At 38.4% G+C, this 23371-nt stretch overlaps 1 protein-coding gene across 2 annotated transcripts; it reads left to right on the top strand.

Annotated features, from left to right (window-relative positions):
• Nucleotides 1-13: 13 nt before the first annotated feature.
• On the top strand, nt 14-22716 carry TMEM50A (transmembrane protein 50A). Of its 2 annotated transcripts, none has more exons than XM_059057520.2 (7): nt 14-230; nt 1888-1993; nt 4033-4145; nt 6339-6406; nt 8478-8570; nt 11075-11135; nt 21836-22716. In XM_059057520.2, exons 2-7 carry the CDS (start codon nt 1901-1903, stop codon nt 21879-21881), a joined length of 474 nt encoding a protein of 157 aa, XP_058913503.1. In that variant the 5' UTR covers nt 14-230; nt 1888-1900; the 3' UTR covers nt 21882-22716. The 2 variants fall into 2 exon arrangements, with proteins under 2 accessions (XP_058913503.1, XP_066870761.1); XM_067014660.1 differs by lacking the exon at nt 14-230 and adding an exon at nt 310-677.
• Nucleotides 22717-23371: the final 655 nt, after the last annotated feature.

Here is a 23371-nt window from a genome sequence, read left to right as displayed (position 1 = left end):
CGGTGGGCGTGGCTCTCTCTGGCCCTCCCTCAGCGAGTCCTACTCTCTCCCAGCGCCAGTCTCTCCGCCCCTTCTCCGCATGCGCAACCGAGCTCCTGGGGCGGTGCTGCTCAATCCGGGTATCCGGCGGTCTGTGGCTGTTTTGTTTTCTTGGCTAGAACTGGGAAAGTGAGGCGGCCCGGCGCGGCGCGACACCGGGCTCTGGACCGACTGCACGCGCGGGGCTGGACGTAAGTGCCAGGCAGGAGTGGGGGAAGGGGAGGAACTGCCGCAGGCCAGATGAGGCCGGGACCCGGAAGTGTCTGCCCGGCTGATGCTGCCTGAGTCGTTGGGTCCACCCTCTGGGAAGCTGCAGGCTCAGGCTGTGCCTTGCTGGACCCTTCCTGGCCACTTCCTGCTGATTTCGTGTCCGGCCGGGGGCGGGAGAGGACTCCGCACTCCGGACAGCGCCCTCCTCGGCATGTCACAGGATCCCTGAAACTCAGCATGCCCCCCTACTTTAGAGCTGCAGAAACTGACACCCCGGAAGGAGTGTGAGCCGGCTGGTTCCCTGGGCGAGGGAGATGGCCGAGCCACAAGAGCTAGAACTAGTTTCCACATCTTCCCAGTCGCAGGCCACTCTCTGCACCTCAGACCCCCAGAATCTGGAGGGCGGAGTTTGGGCACGAGTTGTGCGGGTAATAAACCAAAGAAAAACGGATTCGGGGCGGCGTCATTGGGGTGAACCGAAAACAACATACTGGCCGTTCCTCCCAGGGAAGAATAGAACGAGTGAATTTTTAAAATTGGACTTGTCCTAAAGGCATATTAGCACTGGGTATAATCACAGTTTTAAATTTAATTTTTAAAAGGGAGTTTCCAACTGGATTCATTGCTCTTGTTTAAGATATGTTTTTGAACAACCATGGTTGCTGGCTACAGAGTAGCTTAATGGACAGGTTAAGATTCACTGTAGGAGTTTGGATGTTTGCTTGATTATTAACAATTTACACTTAATGCAGGCTTTTTTATATTCTGAAATAGAGATCCTATGGATGTGTATCAGACCAGGTTTGTATGGCCCAACTCTAAGGAATGTTTTATGTAAATGTCGTCTATAGTAATTTATCCATGGTAATATAGCAGTGCGTTTTCTTTCTTTCCTTCTTTCTTTAATTTCTTCCTTCCTTTCTTTTTTTCTTTCTTTCCTTCTTTCTTTTTTTATGGTCTGAATTAATATTGACTTCAATTTTTTGCTTTCTTTTGGCTGGGAAACATGTTAGAATCAGAGATAGAGCTTACTAAGATGAAATGGGTGTTCTTTACATAGAAATGACGCCAACAGACAGACATGGAGAAGGAAAAAATAATGAAGTGAAGGGACGTGAGGCGGGTGCAGTGTTTAATTTCTTAATCTGAGTGTGAAGAAACATGTTCTATGACAAAATGTGTAAATTGCTAAGAGAAATATTTTTCATCTGAGCCCATGCTTTAACTCAGAACTAAAGTTTTATCACTTGTCTCTTTGCTATGCTAGTACTGCTGGACTGTAAATATCTAAGTCACATAATAACTTAGTTTGGAATTAAAATTAATAATCAGTGTAAAAATTTTTCTATATTTGGATGCCCACTTTTGTTTATATTGCTTAAAATATACCAAAACCATCTTTTAAATTAAAAAAAAAACTTAAATGAGTCCACATTTTGTTTTCCAAAGTTATGTGGAAATTTATCAAAAGCTAAATCAAATATTCTGAAGTATATGTAGCCAGATAAAGTATTTGTAACTTCACTTTTATTAAATTATTCCTAAACTGTTAATTATTTTCTAGAAACATAAGTCAGGTTTGAAGCAAGTCAATAGAAGTACTTTAGTTGGTTTTGTTTGTTTGTTTGTTTTTTCAAGTGACCTGAAAAAAATGTCTGGATTTCTAGAAGGCTTGAGATGCTCAGAATGCATTGATTGGGGGGAAAAGCGCAATACTATTGCTTCCATTGCTGCTGGCATCCTAGTAAGTGTCCTTGATAATTTGGGCCTTCATTATTTTGGTGTGTTTGTTTTTATGTATTTAAAGCTCTGTGTGATGTCTTTAAGTAAGTGCTATATATTTTATCTTTGACTACTGAATTTTTAAAAATAAATGTTGATATTTGTTTTATTTATGAGAGGGTTTAGTTATTCCATTTAAAGAGTTGACATTATGGCTTGAAATTTGATTAGATTATTTTACTTTAACTGCATGAAAAAAATTGTATAGTAAGACAGTATATTTTATACACTTACTCATAGCATGGATTATGCTTCCTCTTAATGAGTACATTAAGTTACTAAGAAGTGTTTAAGAAACAATCAGGTCAAAACCATTCAAGAGATATGATTGCGTTTCTCCATGATCCAGCGTTAACTTTCTTCTCAATCTCATTAGAAAATAGAAAGAAAGAACTCATAAAAATATATTGCTTAGAAGTAATTTATAGTATAAAATTCTTATTTACATGACAGATCCTTCAAGGTATCTGATATTTGTTTTGTCCTCTAATGTTGTCGTATGCTCTAAAGAGTGAATTTTAAACAAACAAAACTCTAAGTTTAAATATGTCCTCTTTGCCTAGTCTCTGACAGTTAATAATCTATGAAAAATAATTATCCTATATTTTCCAAAGTAATGTCAAAATATAAAACTACTGTAGAAATTCTGCTCTTAAAAATAAAAAAGCTTTGAATTTTAGTCTATGAAGAAAATATCTTGAATACATTGAGCTAAGGGTGAAAAAAAACAGTGAAAGAGTACTTGCACTAGCTAGTAAAAAAGTCATTAATGGAGTATGGATCTGTCTGTAACCTGCTAAAAATAATTTGATTAGCCTAAAACAGTTATTTTAAAATAATTCCCTGAAGATGGCAATTCTGAGAGCGAACTAGGTCAGGGTTGCAAGTGGGGATAGAAAAGGGGGTTACTTTCCAAACCTTCTAAGCTACTTGTCAGTATTTGCTTAATATCATCTTATTGTAAGTCTCTGCTCAGGTGATAAAAAATATTTGTGCAGGTTTTTTTTTAAGAAGATGTTGCGTGTAGGAGTTAATTAATTAATTAATTAATTAATTATTTTTGCTGTGTTGGGTCTTAGTTTCTGTGCAAGGGCTTTCTCCAGTTGTGGCAAGCGGGGGCCACTCTTCATCGCGGTGCACGAGCCTCTCACTCTCGCGGCCTCTCCTGTTGCGGAGCACAGGCTCCAGACACGCAGGCTCAGTAGTTGTGGCTCACGGGCCTAGTTGCTCTGCGGCATGTGGGATCTTCCCAGACCAGGGCTCAAACCCGTGTCCCCTGCATTGGCAGGCAGATTCTCAACCGCTGCGCCACCAGGGAAGCCCTATTTGTGCAGTTTTAATGTTTTTCCATTATATGTTTGCACTTGATAGTGTCCAGAACCAAATGCAATTAAGATAAATTATAATTTGGTATTTAAATTGAATTTAGCATAATCTCTGAAACCGTCTGTAGACTGCACTATAATTCATCAAAAGGGAAATCAGTACTGCATAGCCATTGTTTATTTCACAACACTGAGAGGCTAGCTAAAATTCTATCAACAATAATTATTCCCTATATTATTTTAAATGCTTTTTTTTCATTTTCAATAATATCTTCCTGGAGGCTTATAATATATTGGTAACAGACCACTCCTCCTGTCAGCTGGAGTCTGAATCACTTTTTTCCTTTCTCCTGCCATGAAATATTGTAACTTCTAGTTCACAAAATTAGATTACAGATTTTAATATGACAACATAAAATAATGACTAAAGTAAACTTAGAAAAGAAGTGTTAATAAATAATAATTGCTTTGGGACTTCAGGGTATCTAATCTTTCATCAGATATTAAGCCATATACTAATTATATGCAAGAAACTGCTGGAACATTTAAGAAAATTTTGGACTTTATTAGAAGGGATCTGTTTGCTTAGATTCTTTGCTTGATTCCTTGCTTTCTTTTTATCCCGTAAGATATGAAATAACTGTAATTTCTCCTTTTTGTGGTTTGTTTGTTTTAGTTTTTTACAGGCTGGTGGATTATCATAGATGCAGCTGTCATTTATCCCCACATGAAAGAGTTCAACCACTCCTACCATGCCTGTGGTGTTATAGCAACCATAGCCTTCCTAATGTAAGTGTCATTGTTAGTGACATGACTTACAGATTGTCACAAAAGAAAAATGTTTTACATACAGTTGAGTAGAGTTAAATATTTTAAGTGTTACCAAATTAACACATGGGACATGGTTTAAAAGTCAAATCATAGAGAAGGACTGATTAAGAAAAGCCGCAGGCTTCTTTTCTATTCTTCCTTCCACCTCTCCTCTCCCACTTCTGTCTCCCAGCTTCTCTCAGATATCCTTTTATTTCTAGACTGCCAGTGTTTATAACTTTACTTTCACATCAGACACCATATACTTTGTCTAAGAGTTTGTTTATTCATTCATCCAACAAATATTTATTAAGCTTTTTTATTCCCAGGCTCTGCTCTAGGTACAGTAAATACAGTATATAAAACAGGAAAATCCATGCCTTTATGGAATTTATACCTTAATGAGTGAGGCAGATTGTAACTAAAGAGAAATAAATTAAATATATAGCATGTAAGATAATGATAAGTGCTAGAGAGAAAAAGCAGAGGGGGGAGATATGAGATGTCAGCAGGGGGTGCAGAAATTTTAAATAAAGTCAAGGAAAGCCTTACTGGAAGGTGATTTTTAAGTACAGATTTGAAGAAGTGAAGGACCCGATCATGGAGATACGTAAGAGAGGATCATTCCAGACAGACGGAAGAGCAAGCACAAAGGCTTTATGGCAAGGGGACCAGCATGGCTGGAGTAAAGGGTCAAGGTCATAAATGCCAGAGAAGACTGCGGAACTGTCCAGGCTGAGGAGGCTAAAGAGACAGGAGAACAAAATGTCCCTCATGGTTCTAGACCCTATCCTTTTACTATTTAGAGCATTATTGGGGCAACCGGGGAACTTGAATGAGGTCTGATGGTTAGCTATTGGGAATGGATCATTGTTAATTTCCCGATCTTGATGGTTGTATTGTTCAGTAGAACTGTCTCATTTAAAGGAAATACATACAAATTTCTGGGGTTATGGGTCATCATGTTGGCAAGTTTCAAATGTTTCAGGAAAACAAATTTATTTGAAGTATACTTGGGACTTTTCTATAAGTTTGAGATATATATAAAAACCAGTAATACCAGAGAACAAAAAGAGGTTGTTCATTCGAGGATGTGCCTCGTGGTGAAGACTGACAAGGCAGGGTCATGGCTGTCCCACAGAGAGCTGTGAAGTATATTCAGGTGGCTCAACAAGGAAAAAGAAGAGCCAATAGCCACTAGCCCAGGAACATCTGCATTGTTTAAAAATATGAAACTTGTTTTTAAATGTATTTGTTTTATGTACCAAATAACTGAAAAGAGATCACTGAAAATAATTAAGAGTATTTTGATTATTCTTTTTAAAACTTAGATTTGAATGAATAAATTAAGACTTATGTTGTTGAGAAAAAATTAGGGTTCATGTATTCAGCACCTACTGTGTGCCAATCCCTGTGCTAGGCACTGAGACTAAAAGTGAGAAATAAGATAGACACAGCCCCTGTGTCTTTCTAGCAGTAGACGCTCACACATACACAGTTAAATGGAGATACACACACACACGCACACAGAGTTTTCTAACTTCTTAACTTGATGTATTGTGAACAGTTTCCCTTGATATTTTAAAATTTTCAGAGGATACTTCTAAAGAAAGCAAGGCTATCTCAATTTAGTATTCTGTGAAAGTCAGCAAAAGACTTCTTATGTCTGGAATGTGTAACAGGGATTGAAAAAACAAGATTTTACCACTTGCATCTCTTCATGTTGAGTACGTCTGATGTGTACAAATGGAAAACTAGATAGGACCAAGCTAAAGATCTTTCCAATCTTAGCAAGATACAATTTTGAGAATTTCACTCTCAAATTTTAACAAGTATCAGAATCACCTGAAGGATTTGTTAAAATTCAGATTGCTGGGGCCCATACCCAGAGTTTCTGCTTCAATATACTTGGGGTGGAGCCAGGGAATTTTCTTTCTAAAGAATTCCCAGGTGATGCTGATTCTGCTGGTCTGGGGACTATGGCCACTGCTTTACAGGATATCTGGTTGAGGGGACTTGCCCAAGGTATATAAACCCATTACTCAAGACTTACGAAGACTTACCTTAAATTTGCAGAACTCTAGCTTATTGTACCTGATAATTTGATGTCATGGATAATTTCCTGTTAAGAGTCAGAGACCCTGATCTCTTGGTTTTATTGTATTCACACAGGATTAATGCAGTATCGAATGGACAAGTACGAGGTGATAGTTACAGTGAAGGTTGCCTGGGTCAAACAGGTAAATAGGTGCAAACAACATCTTACTATATACCCTTAAAATGAGAATTATACATGGAAGGGCCACTTGTCTGACTCCTTCAGATCAGAGATAGGTTATAGGTTCCAAGGAGAGGTTATAGGTTCCAAGGCCTAAGGTAAAAGTCGCATTTGATCAAAGATTGCTGAATAGTATTTTTAAATATATGCACAGTTTTGAATATATAACCCTGTGCAATAATATGTGGATATAAATGTATACAGAGTATGGTAAAGAACAGTATATAATAAAGAATACATGTGCAAAATAGAGTTTCTGCTCCTTGAGGCTGTACCGGGACTTCCCTGATGGCCCAGTGGTTAAGACTTTGCGCTCCCAATACAAGGGGCCTGGGTTGGATCCCTGGTCAGGGAACTAGAGCTCACATGCCACAACTAAAGATCCCGCATGTTGCAACAAAGATCCCACACACAGCAATGAAGATTCCGCATGCCTCAACTAAGACCCAGTGCAGCCAAATTAATTAATTATTTTTTTTTAAAAGAAGCTATACCATATAAATTATTTTCTTCCCTTTTTTGCCAACCTTACTTGATTGAATTAGCATTTTGAAATAGCTTAGAGTCATAGTTTTCTGGTGTGTTTTAAAATACACAACATAAAATTTACCATCTTAACTATTTTTCAGTATACAGTTCAGTAGTAGGTACATTCATTTTTGTTGTTCAGCTCTTTTAATCTTGCAAAACTGAATAGAATAATAGAATTTTAGTGCTTAGATTCACCCAGGCCTGCCCTGCTCAACTAAGGAACTCATATCCCCTGAACCCCATGGCCATGTACCCAAGGTAGGCAGAATACAGGATACGTGTAGCACAGCTTCCTATAGGGTCCAATTTAGTCAGAGATTTGAGGGGACAGATATTTATTGAACAGTTTAAATGGTAAACTTAAAATATTATATCCATACAAAAATAAACCTGGATATAGGCAAATTTCAGGTGACCTTTTTTTTTCTTTCCCTAATGAAACAGGAGAAACTGCAGTAGTCAGCTCTGGTCTATGCTTTCAGACTTTCCTTTGGTTCACTCTCTTTGTAGATCAACTTAAGTAGAAGAGATACAGAAATACTGATGTACCACAGCCTTGTAAACTCTAAACAAAGAGATGAACGTTAGCAGTTAGTATTGGTAATAATAAGCCAATAATAGCTCAAGCTAAGACTAGATAGAATATGGCAATCACATCCATAAATAAAATTTGTTAGCTAGCACAGCTTTGGGGGTCCAGAGCTAGTTGTATTTGGTTTAGTATCTCATCTATGAGTAATAGCTTATTATTTCAGAACTATTTTATGTTTTGGGTATGAAATCAGAAATTTATGTATAACATTCTATTTGCTGTGCTTTATTGAGCAGGGCAGTGTTTTTATTAAAATGTATTTGTGCTAATTAAACAAACTCATCTCAGAATTCATTTTAGGCCATCTAATGACTCCATTTATTTCATATCAAATCTTCATAAATATTGTATAATGTGATTTATAAGTTGGTTGTCTTTCTCTGTTAACATAATTTTAATGCAGCTTAGTCCTAAGTGCCAGTCACACTAAATTTGAATTTGCTTTGCTGCCTGACTTGCCTGAAAGGGAAATACGGTAGTGTTTAGGTTCACATATCACTGAGTATGAATTTTTTGTTAAGTATACCTATGTTATTGTTTGAAAGTTCTCTTGGAGAGCTTTAAACTTTGGAGCACAATTTCTAAAAATACTTGGAGAATGAGCTTCTAAATATGGTGAAATATATTTCGTGAGATTTATATGGGAAGGGAGAGTAAAGTTTTTCTCAGGGTCATAGTTGGGGAAGGTAAACATAGGCACTTAGAATATACAGACCAACTAACCAACAGGAAAAGGGCCAACGTCCACACTGATGATACTCAGCACATTTTTCACTGTTCTTGCTTTAGACTTTAATGACAACTACACATTTTTTTCCTCTTTGGGTTTTTTGTCTTCTTCTTGAAAAGTTAATTGAACTGACTGCTGCCATTTGAGAAACAATTCTGGTAAAATATTATTTTCTTTAAGGTGCTCGCATTTGGCTGTTCATTGGTTTCATGTTGGCCTTTGGCTCTCTGATCGCATCTATGTGGATTCTTTTTGGAGGGTATGTTGCTAAAGGTAAGAGAAAACGCAGTTTTTATTTTACTTCAATGGAATACTGAAATTTTGTGTTAAAGTTGGGTTTTTTTTTTAGAATAAAGCTTTTTTCATACTAGCAAGGCATTTGTGCCTGGGAACTCTCCTCCCCCTATCTGTATTTGTTTTGTTTGTTTGCTATGTTTTTAGTGTGCCTTTCTTCTGTATTTTCTAATCTAGAGCCTGGAAGGAATGGGACACAGCTCTATACCTTGTTTCTCTTTGGCTTCCCAAAACCTCAAAAGCAGAACACATATGTTGTCCAGCTATTTGGCAAGTTTTGACTTGCTGAATAATATCCAGGCAAAGCTCTAACATCCTAGAATTGAAATTTATTGAGCTAAGCCTCCCTGATAATATGATAGCATCTTTTAGACAGAAAAGCAAATTAACACTTAAGCTGTATCTGCTATATAAGGCCAGTTTAAGACAAGCTAGGAAAAGACCTGCTTTTGGGTCCCTGGCTGAAATTTTGCCTTGAGACACCCCAGAAAAACATGAAATCCATTTAATGTTCTGGGTAAAACTGATGATGCTTATCATAGTAAAAATATAATATTAATGATTTGCCAAACTAGACCAGCAGAGATCTAAGCTAGCTCATATTTTAACATTTTATTTCTTTGAATAAAATGTAATTCTTGGATTGAAATCATTGGTTTCCTGATTTTTTATTAAAATTTTAAAATTTTAATCTTACAGATAGGAATGATAGACAATTTTAAATATTTATATTTTTTCTTTTATTTATATAATTTATTATAATACCATGTTACTAAAAATGTAGAAAAGAAAGAAAAGAAAAACTATAATAATCTTTCTACTCTTAAGTATTTTGGTATATTTCCTTTGGTATCTTGTGTTTTTTAAGTAGTTATAATCATAGTATAAATATAATTTTGAACCTAGCCTTTTGCATTTAACATGATAGCATAAGCAGTTTTCTTGCTGCCATGAAATCTATCACCATCATATTTTAGAAACAAAAATGTTACTTTTTTATCATGTGAAGTGCATAATTCTTGTTCATTGTAGAAAATTGAGAATATAAAAGAGCTCAAAGAGGAAAATAAATTCTTCTTTCCTAGATACAACTATTAATACAGAGCCCCTTTTTGTAGGAATGTGTTCATCTCATAGACTTTTAAGTTACTTTCCTAAAGGCTTCTGAAGCCAGGTTATGCTTTGAGAATTATTAGCAGCAGATCTGGAATTTTATAAAGTTGCCTTTATATAGGATCTTTATGAGACATTCTAGTGTTAATAGTTATTTAATGTGGAACATTTAATGTGGCCTTGTAGTAGAGAAGGCCTATACAAACCAGTGGCTGTGGTAATCAGATTAATTTAAAACTATTATGAGAAAAAGTTGCTATTCATCTATTCATCATGCCTCAGTTTGTCAATTAGTCAGTGATGATTAAGTTTCAATAGTAGAAATTTAGGAGAATTTCAACTTCAGTCGAGGATAAAATGGGGACAAAATGGTCCTCTGGCAGTCTTGCCCATCTTAGTTAGGGGCTGCTTTCTCCATCCAGGTGTTTAAGCCCCAAACCTGGGTGGTTAAGGCCTGTCAAGGGTGACACCTCTCTCTCTCACATCCCACACACCCCAGTCCATCAGCAAATCGTGTTGATTCTGCTATTTAAAAAAGTGGTCTTGCATCTGACCACTTTTTACCTTCTCCATGGCTCCCACCCTGGTTCAATCCATTATAGTCTCTGGCCTGATTTCCTAAAATAGCCACCTCACTGGTTTCTGTTTCTCCCCTTCCCCCCTTTAGTCCACTGTCAGCACAGCAACCAGAAGGATCCTATTGAAATGTGTCAGCTCAGGTCACTTTTCTGCTCAAAACCCTCCAATGGCTTTTCCTCTCACCCAGAGTGAAAATCAAAGTCCTCACCATTACTGCGAGGCTCTAGAGGACCTGCACCTCCCAGCCTGCCCCTTGTAATTCTCTGATCTGTCTCCTGCTTTTCTCTCTTTGGCCCACGTGACCATTCCTCTAATGTACCAGCCCACTCCCACCCCATGCACTTCTTGTTCTGCTGCTTCTGCATGGCTCCTGCCCCCACTTCCTTCTTCGTGTCCTTATGCCAGTGTCACCTTCTCATGTGGTTTTTCTGGCCACCTGCATAAAATATCATCATTCACTACATTTCCTATACCCTTCCTGCTTTTTCTCCTTATTTATTCTTGGTATTCTCTAGCTCCGTGAAGGCAAACGCTTTGCCTGTTTTATGTCCTGCAGTACCCTCAGCACATTGAACAGTGCTGGCACATAATATGTACTCAGTATTTGTTAAATAAATGAAGGAGGTTACCAGCGCTACACTCTGTCATATGTATCATGTCATTGAATGCCCACACCAACCATAGTTACCAGAAAAATCAATTATGTTAGTCAGGAAAACTGATATTCACCAGTTTATCAGAAACAATGTGTTGAGATCATAAACCTGTAACTATTACAATTACTTTTACAGAAAAGGCCATAGTATACCCTGGAATTGCTGTATTTTTCCAAAATGCCTTCATCTTTTTTGGGTAAGTTTGTTATGCATTCTTCATCCTATCTTTTTAAAAAATAATGGTTTATTTTATGTCATTTACTATATTTAGTTGCTTAATTTCCCCCTGTCTAATGCTCCTTCCCCATGTTAGTGTCATAAAATACGAAGAATGAGACTGAGAAAGATATTTTTACTACATGGGTTGGCTTGCTGCCCACGTTGGGAACATACATAGATTTTTAAAATTGCTACCACCTCCCCTTTAATGAAGAACTGTGATTTGTGTAGATTTAGTGACATAACACCGGCACTGTTCATTTAAAATCTGTATCTCTAACAGTTGATTTTAATGAAAGCCTGCTTAAAATCATTTCTCCTTAAAATTTTGTTTCTGAATGCATTTTATGGTTCTTACTATCCTTGGTGTCACTAGAATTTGTGACATTTGAGGGGTAGAGGAAAAGCCCTGACATTTTTTTTATCCTTCTGATGCAATGACAAATTAAAAGATTGCTAAGACCTTAATACTTTTATCACTAATCTTTTCTAATGTTCATTCTTTCCTGGACACTTAGGGCCTGCCCTTTCCCCTATCCCTGGCCTCCCACTCAACCCCTCCCCCGCCAAAACAACAACAACAACAAAAACTTCTCTTTATCCTGTGCATCAGGAGTTCTTAACTTCCGTTCCATGGGTAGGCTTCTGAAGATTGGGAACCACCAGGTATTTCTGTATGCAAGACATTGTTTTTTCTGCTTGTTTCTGGGAAGAGAGTCTGTGGCTTTCATCAGATTTTCAAAGATGTCCTTGATCCAAAAAAGGTTTTAAGAAAACCTTTATATTCTTTATCTTCTTTATATGCTGTATATTCTAGGACAGTCTATTCTAGGACTTTTCCTTCCCTGTCCCTTCCCACCTACCTCCTAAAAGGAAATAGATGCCCCATATCTACTTGAACCACTCATGAAATGCTAACAGTTGCCCTTTAATAATAGTCAGCAGTTGGTATTCACACTTTTTCCATTCTACCACAAAGCATTTTTGCAACTTTATAAAATCAGTTTAGAAATAAGAAAAATGTGAACTTACATGTGGCAAGATACACAGCCTCTTTGGGTCATACCTTGCATCTTGAAACTAGTGGAGAAAACCTAAAAGAGTTTTTAAAAAAATGTTAGGCCATTGATTTTTGTGAAGAAAATAATAATGACCAAAGTTTATTGAGCACTTTTTATGTGCAAGGCCTCATTTTAGTGTTACATGTGTGCTCTCAGTTAATCCCCAACACAACTCGGAAGGTGGCTCCATTATTATCACCATTTTATATGTGAGAAACAGGCACAGAGCTCATGTTTGAGATCATGTGGCTAAAATTCAGGCTATCTGACTTCAAAGTTCAGTCTCCAGCTATTATGAGGGTGAAATTTGAAATTTGGAATGAATTTAATTGACATTTTCTCCTTTTGCTGAATCTTCAACCAGTTGCTTAGTATAAGTTCTGTTTCCCTCCTGCCTTCTTTTTTTTTTTTTTAAGATGTAACACTGTACTTAAAAAATACAAAGTGAACAAACCTCGCTCCCCAGATTATGCAAATTTGGTAAATATGGGTAAGTTTATTTTATAGGGTAGTGTAGCATGTGTTTATGAGAGGGACAGAGTTGATATTTATGATTTCTTTTCCTTTCAAGCTGCAATGCTGAGGCTTGGGCATCTTTAAGGAAGGACCAGGCACCCTGAGCTCACTACTCCAGTATCTCCACAGGGTTAGAGGTGCTTGGGGGAATTCAGTGCCCTACAACTTCAGCCAAAGGAAGACAGTGTAACAGGGTTAGAGGCAGGGGATAGAAAAGCTTCAGGATGGAGTGGTGGGGAGGGGATTTACGAGAACCAGCCAAGGAAGGGCAAAGAGCAGCCTTCTTTATTTTAATCATTATTTTCTCTGGCAGAGGTAGAGGATAAAGTAAGTTCCACCTTGAGATGCTGTTTTTGGCAGAGAAGTTAGTCTGTCACATGGAGGAATCAGAGGATTGAGAGAAGATTTATGGGAAACTTTTATCTTTTCCAATGAGGGAAGAAACACATTAAGTTCATATGGTAGTTATCACATTTCACAAAACCTTGGAAACCGATCAGTGACTTGTCATTGTCTCAAATTAGTTATAATAAATTACTTTTCTATGCAACGAGTTTGGTTAATTTCTCATTTATTACTATTCTATCTATTAAGTCTAAAAACTAATTTGGTTTTGTGAAAATACTGTAAGCAAATCGAGATTAAATTCAACTAATAGACACCATTGTTAGAATAGTTGTAGCAGATTGCCTACCATTTTGATATATAACAGAACAATTCTCAGCAACAGCTTAGAAATTACTATTTCAGAAACAGATGTCAGTACCAAAGGTGACCATCTGACAATGTAGGAGGGACTGGCTCTTGCCCAAGAAACTATTGAGATTATAGTTTACATCTGGTGACTAGTGTGCTGAAGTTACCACATCTCTTTTAAGCTCTCTGGAGAGTAGGGGCCCTAATACCCAACTTTGTATTTTCTTTTTTTGAAGAAGTAGGTTTGTTATTACCTGGAAGAGCAGAGATCAAATCACTTTTTGGAGGTTTATGAAATCCTTTATAAAGAGAAATTAATATACTTCCAGGAGAGGGTATAGATGACTTCCTGGTTGCACTTTTTTTTTTTTCCTGGTTGCATTTTTGTTTTCATCAAAAAACACTCAGATGTTTACCTTTATAAAGGCCTATGAAACCTGTTTTTTTATTTTTTGGCCGTGCTGCTAGGCTTGCGGGATCTTAGTTCCCCCACCAGGGATCAAACCTGCCCCCCCCCCCCCCCGCAGTGGTAGTGCAGAGTCCTAATCACTGGAGCGCCAGGGAATTCCCTGTGAAACCTGTTTTAAATCAACCAATTTGATTGAGGGTTTAACCTTGAGTATACACTGGAGATTGGAAAACAGATATGAAAACCAGCAGATGCCATTGAAGCGTCCACTCCTCTCTTCATTTCTCCCTTGCACTTACTCCCCACATCCAAGCCCTGATGATGAGTCTCCCTCTGAATCGTCTTAAACTTGTTCTCTTTTTGTCTATTTCCATTGTTATGTTTGGTCGCCCTCATCCCTTCCTGACCACTTCACGTCCTTGACTGATACCTCTCTTGGATCCAGTTTTCCTGTGTCAGGTTTCCTTCTAAAACAAAGCTCTAAGCCTGTCACTTCCCATCTTAAAATTTTTCAAAACTCGGAGCTGTCTACAGAAGAGGTCACCACTAGTGACCATCTGGCCAAATTCTGCCCACAATTCTGTTTTATTTAGCCTATACAGTATTTTTTGTTGTATTGAGCTGACATTTAAAAATCAAGAGATTTCATCAAAAATTGGAATTTGGGGCCTTTCTTGAAAAACTAGAGGATCTATAACAACCCTGGGCCCTGCTCAGCAACAATCCGCTGGAGCTAAAGTTGTTTCTTTTAATGGGGGATACATCTCTGCATAGTCCCATCTCATGCATTGCCTGGGCCCGAGTACCAGCTGCCCCTTTAGTAGATCACAGGCTGGTGCTTGCCCCCTTGATTCATCTAAGGCACCGAAGGCCCCTGTGGGCAATTTGCCACCCTGGTTAATTGGCTTACCAAATCCGGCCACTGCCGTTCCTCATCCTCCTTGATTCTTAAACTATACTCTGGCCATATTGAACTCTCTGCTGCTTTACTACACCACAGATATTTATATTGAGATATATATATATGTGTGTGTATACATATTCTTATGCATATAATTCCACTCTGCCCTCTTAAACTGAAGCCTTGAAGACAGCTATAGATACTTCCCAAACTAAAACCTAGAGTGTAAGCTCTGTGAGGGCACTTCCTGACACATCCATCTCCTGGGCTTGTCCTGAGGCCCCATGGTCTTTTATCCCTCTTTGCCTTTTGATCTACTTTTCCTTTTCCTCTCCCTGAAACATCTTCCTTCATCATCCCACTAGTTCCTGTTCCTCTCAACCTCCCATTCAAACTCCTGCTTATACTTCAAAACTCATCTAATATTACCTCCTCTGTAAATGCTTTTCTAACACATTCAGGCAAAATAAATTTCCATATGTTCTCTGCTCCATTAACATGTGATATATATGTGTCTCCCCACCCCCACCCCCTATACTACCACATTGTGTCATCAAGAACATGAGCAACTTGACGGCAGGGACTGTATCTTTACTTTTATAACCCTAGCTTCTAACACCTAGCACCTCGACTTAAAAAAGGCTTGTTGGCCAGGGGAAAGTGGCAGCAGCCGTGTGGCTGACAGGGTCTTGCTGCTCCGGCTGGGTGTCAGGCCTTTGCTTCTGAGGTGGGAGAGCCGAGTTCAGGACATTGGTCCACCAGAGACCTCCCAGCTCCACATAATATCAAACGACAAGAGCTCTCCCAGAGATCTCCATCGCAACGCTAAAACCCAGCTCCACTCAATGATCAGCAAGCTACAGTGCTGGACACCCCATGGCAAACAACTAGCAAGACAAAAACACAACCCAACCCATCAGCAGAGAGGCTGCCTAAAATCATAATAAGGTCACAGACATCCCAAAACACACCACCGGACATGGTCCTGCCCACCAGAAAGACACGATCCAGCCTCATCCACCAGAACACAGGCACCAGACTCCTCCACCAGAACACAGGCACCAGTCTCCTCCACCAGGAAGCCTACACAACCCACTGAACCAACCTTAGCCACTGGGGGCAGACACCATAAACAACAGGAACTACGAACCTGCAGCCTGCAAAAAGGAGACCCCCAAACACAGTAAGTTAAGCAAAATGAGAAGACAGAGACACACACAGAAGATGAAGGAGCAAGGTAAAAATCCACCAGACCAAACAAATGAAGAGGAAATAGGCAGTCTACCTGAAAAAGAATTCAGAGCAATGATAGTAAAGATGATCCAAAATCTTGGAAATAGAATGGAGACAATATAAGAAATGTTTAACAAGGACCTAGAAGAACTAAAGAGCAAACAAACAGTGATGAACAACATAAGAAATGAAATTAAAAATTCTCTGGAAGGAATCAATAGAATAACTGAGGCAGAAGAACAGATAAGTGACCTGGAAGATAAAATAGTGGAAATAACTACCACAGAGCAGAATAAAGACAAAAGAATGAAAAGAATTGAAGGCAGTCTCAGAGACCTCTGGGTCTCACAACAACATTCAAATTATGGAGGTCCCAGAGGAAGAAGAGAAAAAGAAAGGGACTGAGAAAATATTTGAAGAGATTATAGTTGAAAACTTCTAGTAATATGGGAAACGAAATAGTTAATCACGTCCAGGAAGCACAGAGAGTCCCATACAAGATAACTCCAAGGAGAAACATGCCGACACCTATTAATCAAATATCAAAAATTAAATACAAAGAAAAAATACTAAAAGCAGCAAGGGAAAAACAACAAATAACATACAAGGGAATCCCCATAAGGTTAACAGCTGATCTTTCAGCAGAAACTCCACAAGCCAGAAGGGAATGGCAGGACATATTTAAAGTGATGAAAGGGAAAAAACTACAACCAAGATTACTCTACCCAGCAAGGATCTCATTCAGATTCGATGGAGAAATTAAAACCTTTACAGACAAGCAAAAGCTAAGAGAATTCAGCACCAACAAACCAGCTTACAACAAATGCTAAAGGAACTTCTCTAGGCAGGAAACAAAAGAGAAGGAAAAGACCTACAATAACAAACCCAAATCAATTAAGAAAATGGTAATAGGAACATACATATTGATAACTACCTTAAATGTAAATGGATTAAATGCTCCAACCAAAAGACATAGACTGGCTGAATGGATAACAAAAACAAGACCCATATATATGCTGTCTACAAGAGACCCACTTCAGACCTAGGGACACATACAGACTGAAAGTGAGGGGATGGAAAAAGATATTCCATGCAAATGGAAATCAAAAGAAAGCTCGAGTAGCAATTCTCATACCAGACAAAATAGACTTTAAAATAAAGACAATTACAAGAGACAAAGAAGGACACTACATAATGACCAAGGGATCAATACAAGAAGAAGATGTAACAATTGTAAATATTTATGCACCCAACATAGGAGCACCTCAATACATAAGGCAAATGCCAACAGCCATAAAAGGGGAAATCGACAGTAACACAATCATAGTAGGGGACTTTAACACCCCACTTTCACCAATGGACAGATCATCCAAAATGAAAATAAATAAGGAACACAAGATTTAAATGATACTTTAAACAAGATGGATTTAATTGATATTTATAGAATATTCCATCCAAGAACAACAGAATACACTTTTCTCAAGTGCTCATGGAACATTCTCCAGGATAAACCATATCTTGGGTCACAAATCAAGCCTTGGTAAATTTAAGAAAATTGAAATCATATCAAGTATCTTTTCTGACCACAACGCTATGAGACTAGATATCAATTACAGGAAAAAAACTGTAAAACATAAAAGCACATGGAGGGTAAACAATACACTACTAAATAACCAAGAGATCTCTGAAGAAATCAAAGAGGAAATTTTAAAAATACCTAGAAACAAATGACAATGAAAACACGATGACCCAAAAGCTATGGGATGCAGCAAAAGCAGTTCTAAGAGGGAAGTTTATAGCAACACAATCCTACCTCAAGAAACAGGAAACATCTCAAATAAACAACCTAATCTTACACCTAAAGCAATTAGAGAAAGAAGAACAAAAAATCCCCACAGTTAGCAGAATGAAAGAAATCATAAAGATAAGATCAGAAATAAATGAAAAAGAAATGAAGGAAACAATAGCAAAGATCAATAAAACTAAAAGCTGGTTCTTTGAGAAGATACACAAAATTGATAAACCATTAGCCATACTCATCAAGAAAAAAAGGGAGAAGACAAATCAATAGAATTAGAGATGAAAACGGAGAAGTAACAACTGATACTGCAGAAATACACAGGATCATGAGCAATTACTACAAGCAACTCTATGCCAATAAAATGGACAACCTGGAAGAAATGGACAAATTCTTAGAAAAGCACAACCTTCCGATACTGAACCAGGAAGAAACAAAAAATATAAACAGAACAATCACAAGCACTGAAATTGAGACTGTGATTAAAAATCTTCCAGCAGACAAAAGCCCAGGACCAGATGGCTTCATAGGTGAATTCTATCAAACATTTAGAGAAGAGCTAACACCTATCCTTCTCAAGCTCTTCCAAAATATAGCAGAGGGAGGAACACTCCCAAATTCATTCTACGAGGCCACTATCACCCTGATACCAAAACCAGACAAACATGTCACAAAGAAAACTTCAGGCCAATATCACTGATGAACATAGATGCAAAAATCCTCAAAACAATACTAGCAAACAGAATCAAACAGCACAGTAAAAGGATCATACACCATGATCAAGTGGGGTTTATCCCAGAGATGCAAGAATTCTTCAATATACACAAATCAATCAATGTGATAAGCCATATTAACAAATTGAAGAAGAAAATCTATATGATCCTCTCAATAGATGCAGAAAAAGCTTTCGACAAAATTCAACACCCATTTATGATAAAAACCCTCCAGCAAGTAGGCATAGAGGGAATTTACCTCAACATAATAAAGGCCATATATGACAAACCCACAGCCAACATCATCCTCAGTGGTGAAAAACTGAAACCATTTTCTCTAAGATCAGGAAGAAGACAAGGTTGTCCACTCTGACCACTATTATTCAACATAGTTTTGGAAGTTTTAGCCATAGCAATCAGAGAAGAAAAAGAAACAAAAGGAATCCAAATCGGAAAAGAGGAAGTAAAACTGTCACTGTTAGCAGATGACATGATACTATACATAGAGAATCCTAAAGATGCTACCAGAAAACTATTAGAGCTAATCAATGAATTTGGTAAAGAAGAAGGATACAAAATTAATGCACAGAAATCTCTTGCATTCCTATACACTAATGATGAAAAATCTGAAAGAGAAATCAAGGAAACACTCCCATTTACCACTGCAACAAAAAGAATAAAATACCTAGGAATAAACCTACTTAAGGAGACAAAAGATCTGTATGCAGAAAACTGTAAGATACTGATGAAAGAAAGTAAAGATGATACAAACAGATGGAGAGATATACCATGTTCTTGGATTGGAAGAATCAACATTGTGAAAATGACTCTACTACCCAAAGCAATCTACAAATTCAGTGCAATCCCTATCAAACTACCACTGGCATTTTTCACAGAACTAGAACAAAAAAATTCACAATTTGTATGGACACACAAAAGACCCCAAATAGCCAAAGCAATCTTGAGAAAGAAAAACGGAAGCTGGAGGAATCAGGCTCCCGGACTTCAGACTATACTACAAAGCTACAGTAATCAAGACAGTATGGTACTGGCACAAAAACAGAAATATAGATCAGTGGAATAGGATAGAATGCCCAGAGATAAACCCACGCACATATGGTCACCTTATCTTTGATAAAGGAGGCAAGACTATACAGTGGCGAAAAGACAGCCTCTTCAATAAGTGGTGCTGGGAAAACTGGACAGCTACATGTAAAAGAATGAAATTAGAGCACTCCCTAACACCATACACAAAAATAAACTCAAAATGGATTAAAGACCTAAATGTAAGGCCAGACACTATCCAACTCTTAGAGGAAAACATAGGCAGAACACTCTATGACATAAATCACAGCAAGATCCTTTTTGACCCACCTCCTAGAGAAATGGAAATAAAAACAAAAATAAACAAATGGGACCTAATGAAACTTAAAAGCTTTTGCACAGCAAAGGAAACCGTAAACAAGATGAAAAGACAACCCTCAGAATGGGAGAAAATATTTGCAAACGAAGCAATTGACAAAGGATTAGTCTCCAAAATTTACAAGCAGCTCATGAAGCTCAATATCATAAAAACAAACAATCCAATCCAAAAATGGGCAAAAGACCTAAATAGACATTTCTCCAAAGAAGATATACAGATTGCCCTCAAACACATGAAAGGATGCTCAACATCACTAATCATCAGAGAAATGTAAATCAAAACTATAGTGAGATATCACCTCACACTGGTCAGAATGGGCTTCATCAGAAAATCTACAAACAACAAATGCTGGAGAGGGTGTGGAGAAAAGGGAACCCTCTTGCACTGTTAATACAGCCACTATAGAGACCAGTATGGAGGTTCCTTAAAAACTAAAAATAGAACTGTCATATGACCCAGCAATCCCACTACTGGGCATATACCCTGAGAAAACCATAATTCAAAAAGATACAGGTACATGGGCTTCCCTGGTGGCGCAGTGGTTGAGAGTCCGCCTGCTGATGCAGGGGACACGGGTTCGTGCCCCGGTCCGGGAAGATCCCACATGCCGCGGAGCGGCTGGGCCCGTGAGCCATGGCCGCTGGGCCTGTGCGTCCGGAGCCTGTGCTCCGCAGCGGGAGAGGCCACGACAGTGAGAGGCCCGCGTACCACAAAAAAAAAAAAAAAAAAAAAAAAAAAAAAAAAAAAAAAGATACAGGTACAATAATGTTCATTGCAGCACTATTTGCAATATCCAGGACATGGAAGCAACCTAAGTGTCCATCAACAGATGAATGGGTAAAGAAGATGTGGCACATATTACAATGGAATATTACTGAGCCATAAAAAGAAATGAAATTTAGATATTTGTAGTGAGGTGGATGGACCTAGAGTCTGTCATACAGAGTGAAGTAAGTCGGAAAGAGAAAAACAAATACCGTATGCTAACACATATATATGGAATCTAAGAAAAAGAAAAGGTTCTGAAGAACCTAGGGGCAGGACAGGAATAAAGATGCAGACGTAGAGAATGGACTTGAGGACACGGGGAGGGGGAAGGGTAAGCTGGGACGAAGTGAGATAGTGGCATGGACATATATACATTACCAAATGTAAAATAGATAGCTAGTGGGAAGCAACCACATAGCACAGGGAGATCAGCTTGGTGTTTTGTGACCACCTAGAGAGGTGGGATAGGGAGGGTGGGAGGGAGACGCAAGAGGGAGGAGATATTGTGATACAAGTATACGTATAGCTGATTCACTTTGTTATATAGCAGAAACTAACACACCATTGTAAAGCAATTATACTCCAATAAAGATGTTTTTTAAAAAAGCCTTGTTGGGCTTCCCTGGTGGCGCAGTGGTTGAGAATCCGCCTGCCGATGCAGGGGTCACGGGTTCGTGCCCTGGTCCGGGAAGATCCCACATGCCGCAGAGCAACTAAGCCCGTGAGCCATGGCCGCTGGGCCTGCGCGTCCGGAGCCTGTGCTCCGCAACGGGAGAGGCCACAGCAGTGAGAGGCCCGCATACAGCAAAAAAAAAATAAAAATAATAAAAAAAAAAAAAAGCCTTGTTGAATGAATTACATAAAATCAGACTTCTAATGGTTACATGCTAAACATTGGTTAACTTTTTAGGAGGGACATATGTCTCCAAAGTCAGAAGTTAAGGATGCAGGGAAGCTAGTGGTAAATAGCACAGCTGAGCACAGTGAAAGAATTTACTGCCTTAGAATGATCAGTTTCTGTTCTGATACATCCCATGGGTTTTTTCCATACAGCTCATCAATTATTCTTTGTTGTTAGTTTCCCATGATTCTAAACCTCACACAGTCTTCCTTTTACCAAACTCAGCTAGTCATGTGATGTTTCTTATTTTATCCACAGAGGACTCATTTTTAAGTTTGGCCGCACTGAAGACTTGTGGCAGTGAAAACATCTGATTTATTACTGCAGAGAAGTCCTGCATGGGTTTGGTTTTTTTTTTTCACTACTCACTCCCAGTCTTTTGTAATGCCATTTTCTAAACTTCTTTCTGAGTGTAGTCTCAACTTAAATTTGTATAATACTAAAATCATGAGAACTCCCTATTTAAACAACAACAACAGCAAAATCTATTGTGGTATGCGTTTGATTAACTCGTAAAATGTTAAAGAAAAATATTTCACATGAGAAATTTTTTTTACGTTTTATCATGGTATAATTTGTAAAAATAAAAATAAATCACAAAAGAAATTATGGAAGCATCTTATATGAGTATTTGTCATATCCAAGGTACAAAACTGCAGTTAAAGTGCTCAGAAGATTTAATGTGTTTATTTAAATGTGGCCTCTTCTGTGTCAAATGTTAAATGAAATATAAACATGTTGTTGTTTTTAAAAAACTATTCAGTGGTCAGAATTCTTTCTCAGTATACTTTGTGTTCGATTTATATGGTTTTGCCAAAAATTCTGTAAATATTTCAGTGTAAGTAACTATTGAGAATCTCCCAAGTGGTGAGTGAACATGTTGAAAGAGAGTAGCCCCACAATCCTGCCTCCAGTCTCCTCAAAAGTGACCCTTCAGTGGCAATGATTGGGGGCGGGAGGGCGGGGAAGGGGGTGAGTAATAACTCAGCTGTGATACCTGGTCCTGGTGGGACGCTGACAGTCACTCCACAGCCACCACGGAAGGAAGGAGGAAGAGTATAGGAACTTGACACTGGTCTTTACTCACGTGACTAATTCTGTTGTCGGTTTGATAATAAATTGGATTCCATTTCATTGTATCTCTGTACTGAACCACTAAGCTCAAGATAGACCAGCAGGGTCAATTATAATAACAAATGTTAACTACCGGGAATTCTTAGTCTGTTCCTCTTTGGAATTCTGTTATCCCCCAGGCTCCCCACTTTGGCAAAACGGAAATTTTTTTTTTCTTTAATAAACTAGCTAACTGTGGGATACATGTTCTTCAGAACTAAAGCTTGAAATGTTTTGTTTCATAAAATTTGCTACAATTAGCCATTCATTAAATGCCAAATATCTCTTAGATTTAAATTGTGGTCCTTTTTTAATATTTATTTTTTATTTTTAATTAATTAACTATTAGGCTGCATCTTCATTGCGGCACGTGGGATCTTCGTTGCAGCATGCGGGCTCCTGTCTAGTTGTGGCAGCAGGTTTTCTCTTCTCTAGTTGTGGTGCGCAGGTTCCAGAGGGTGTGAGCTCTGTAGTTTGCGGTACGCGGGCTCTCTAGTTGAGGCACGCAAGCTCAGTAGTTGTGGTGCATGGCCTTAGTAACCCCGTGGCATGTGGGATCTTCCCCGACCAGGGATCGAACCCTCGTCCCCCACATTGGAAGGCGGATTCTTTACCACTGGACCACCAGGGAAATCCCAGTGGTCCCCTTTCTATGTCAGCCATAGTTTTCTCCCAGTGTGT

Source organism: Kogia breviceps, chromosome 1 (assembly GCF_026419965.1).
Source record: "Kogia breviceps isolate mKogBre1 chromosome 1, mKogBre1 haplotype 1, whole genome shotgun sequence".
NCBI classification, from domain to species: domain Eukaryota; kingdom Metazoa; phylum Chordata; class Mammalia; order Artiodactyla; family Physeteridae; genus Kogia; species Kogia breviceps.
Note: the sequence above shows the minus strand (reverse complement) of the source record. Positions and strands in the feature narration are given on the sequence as shown.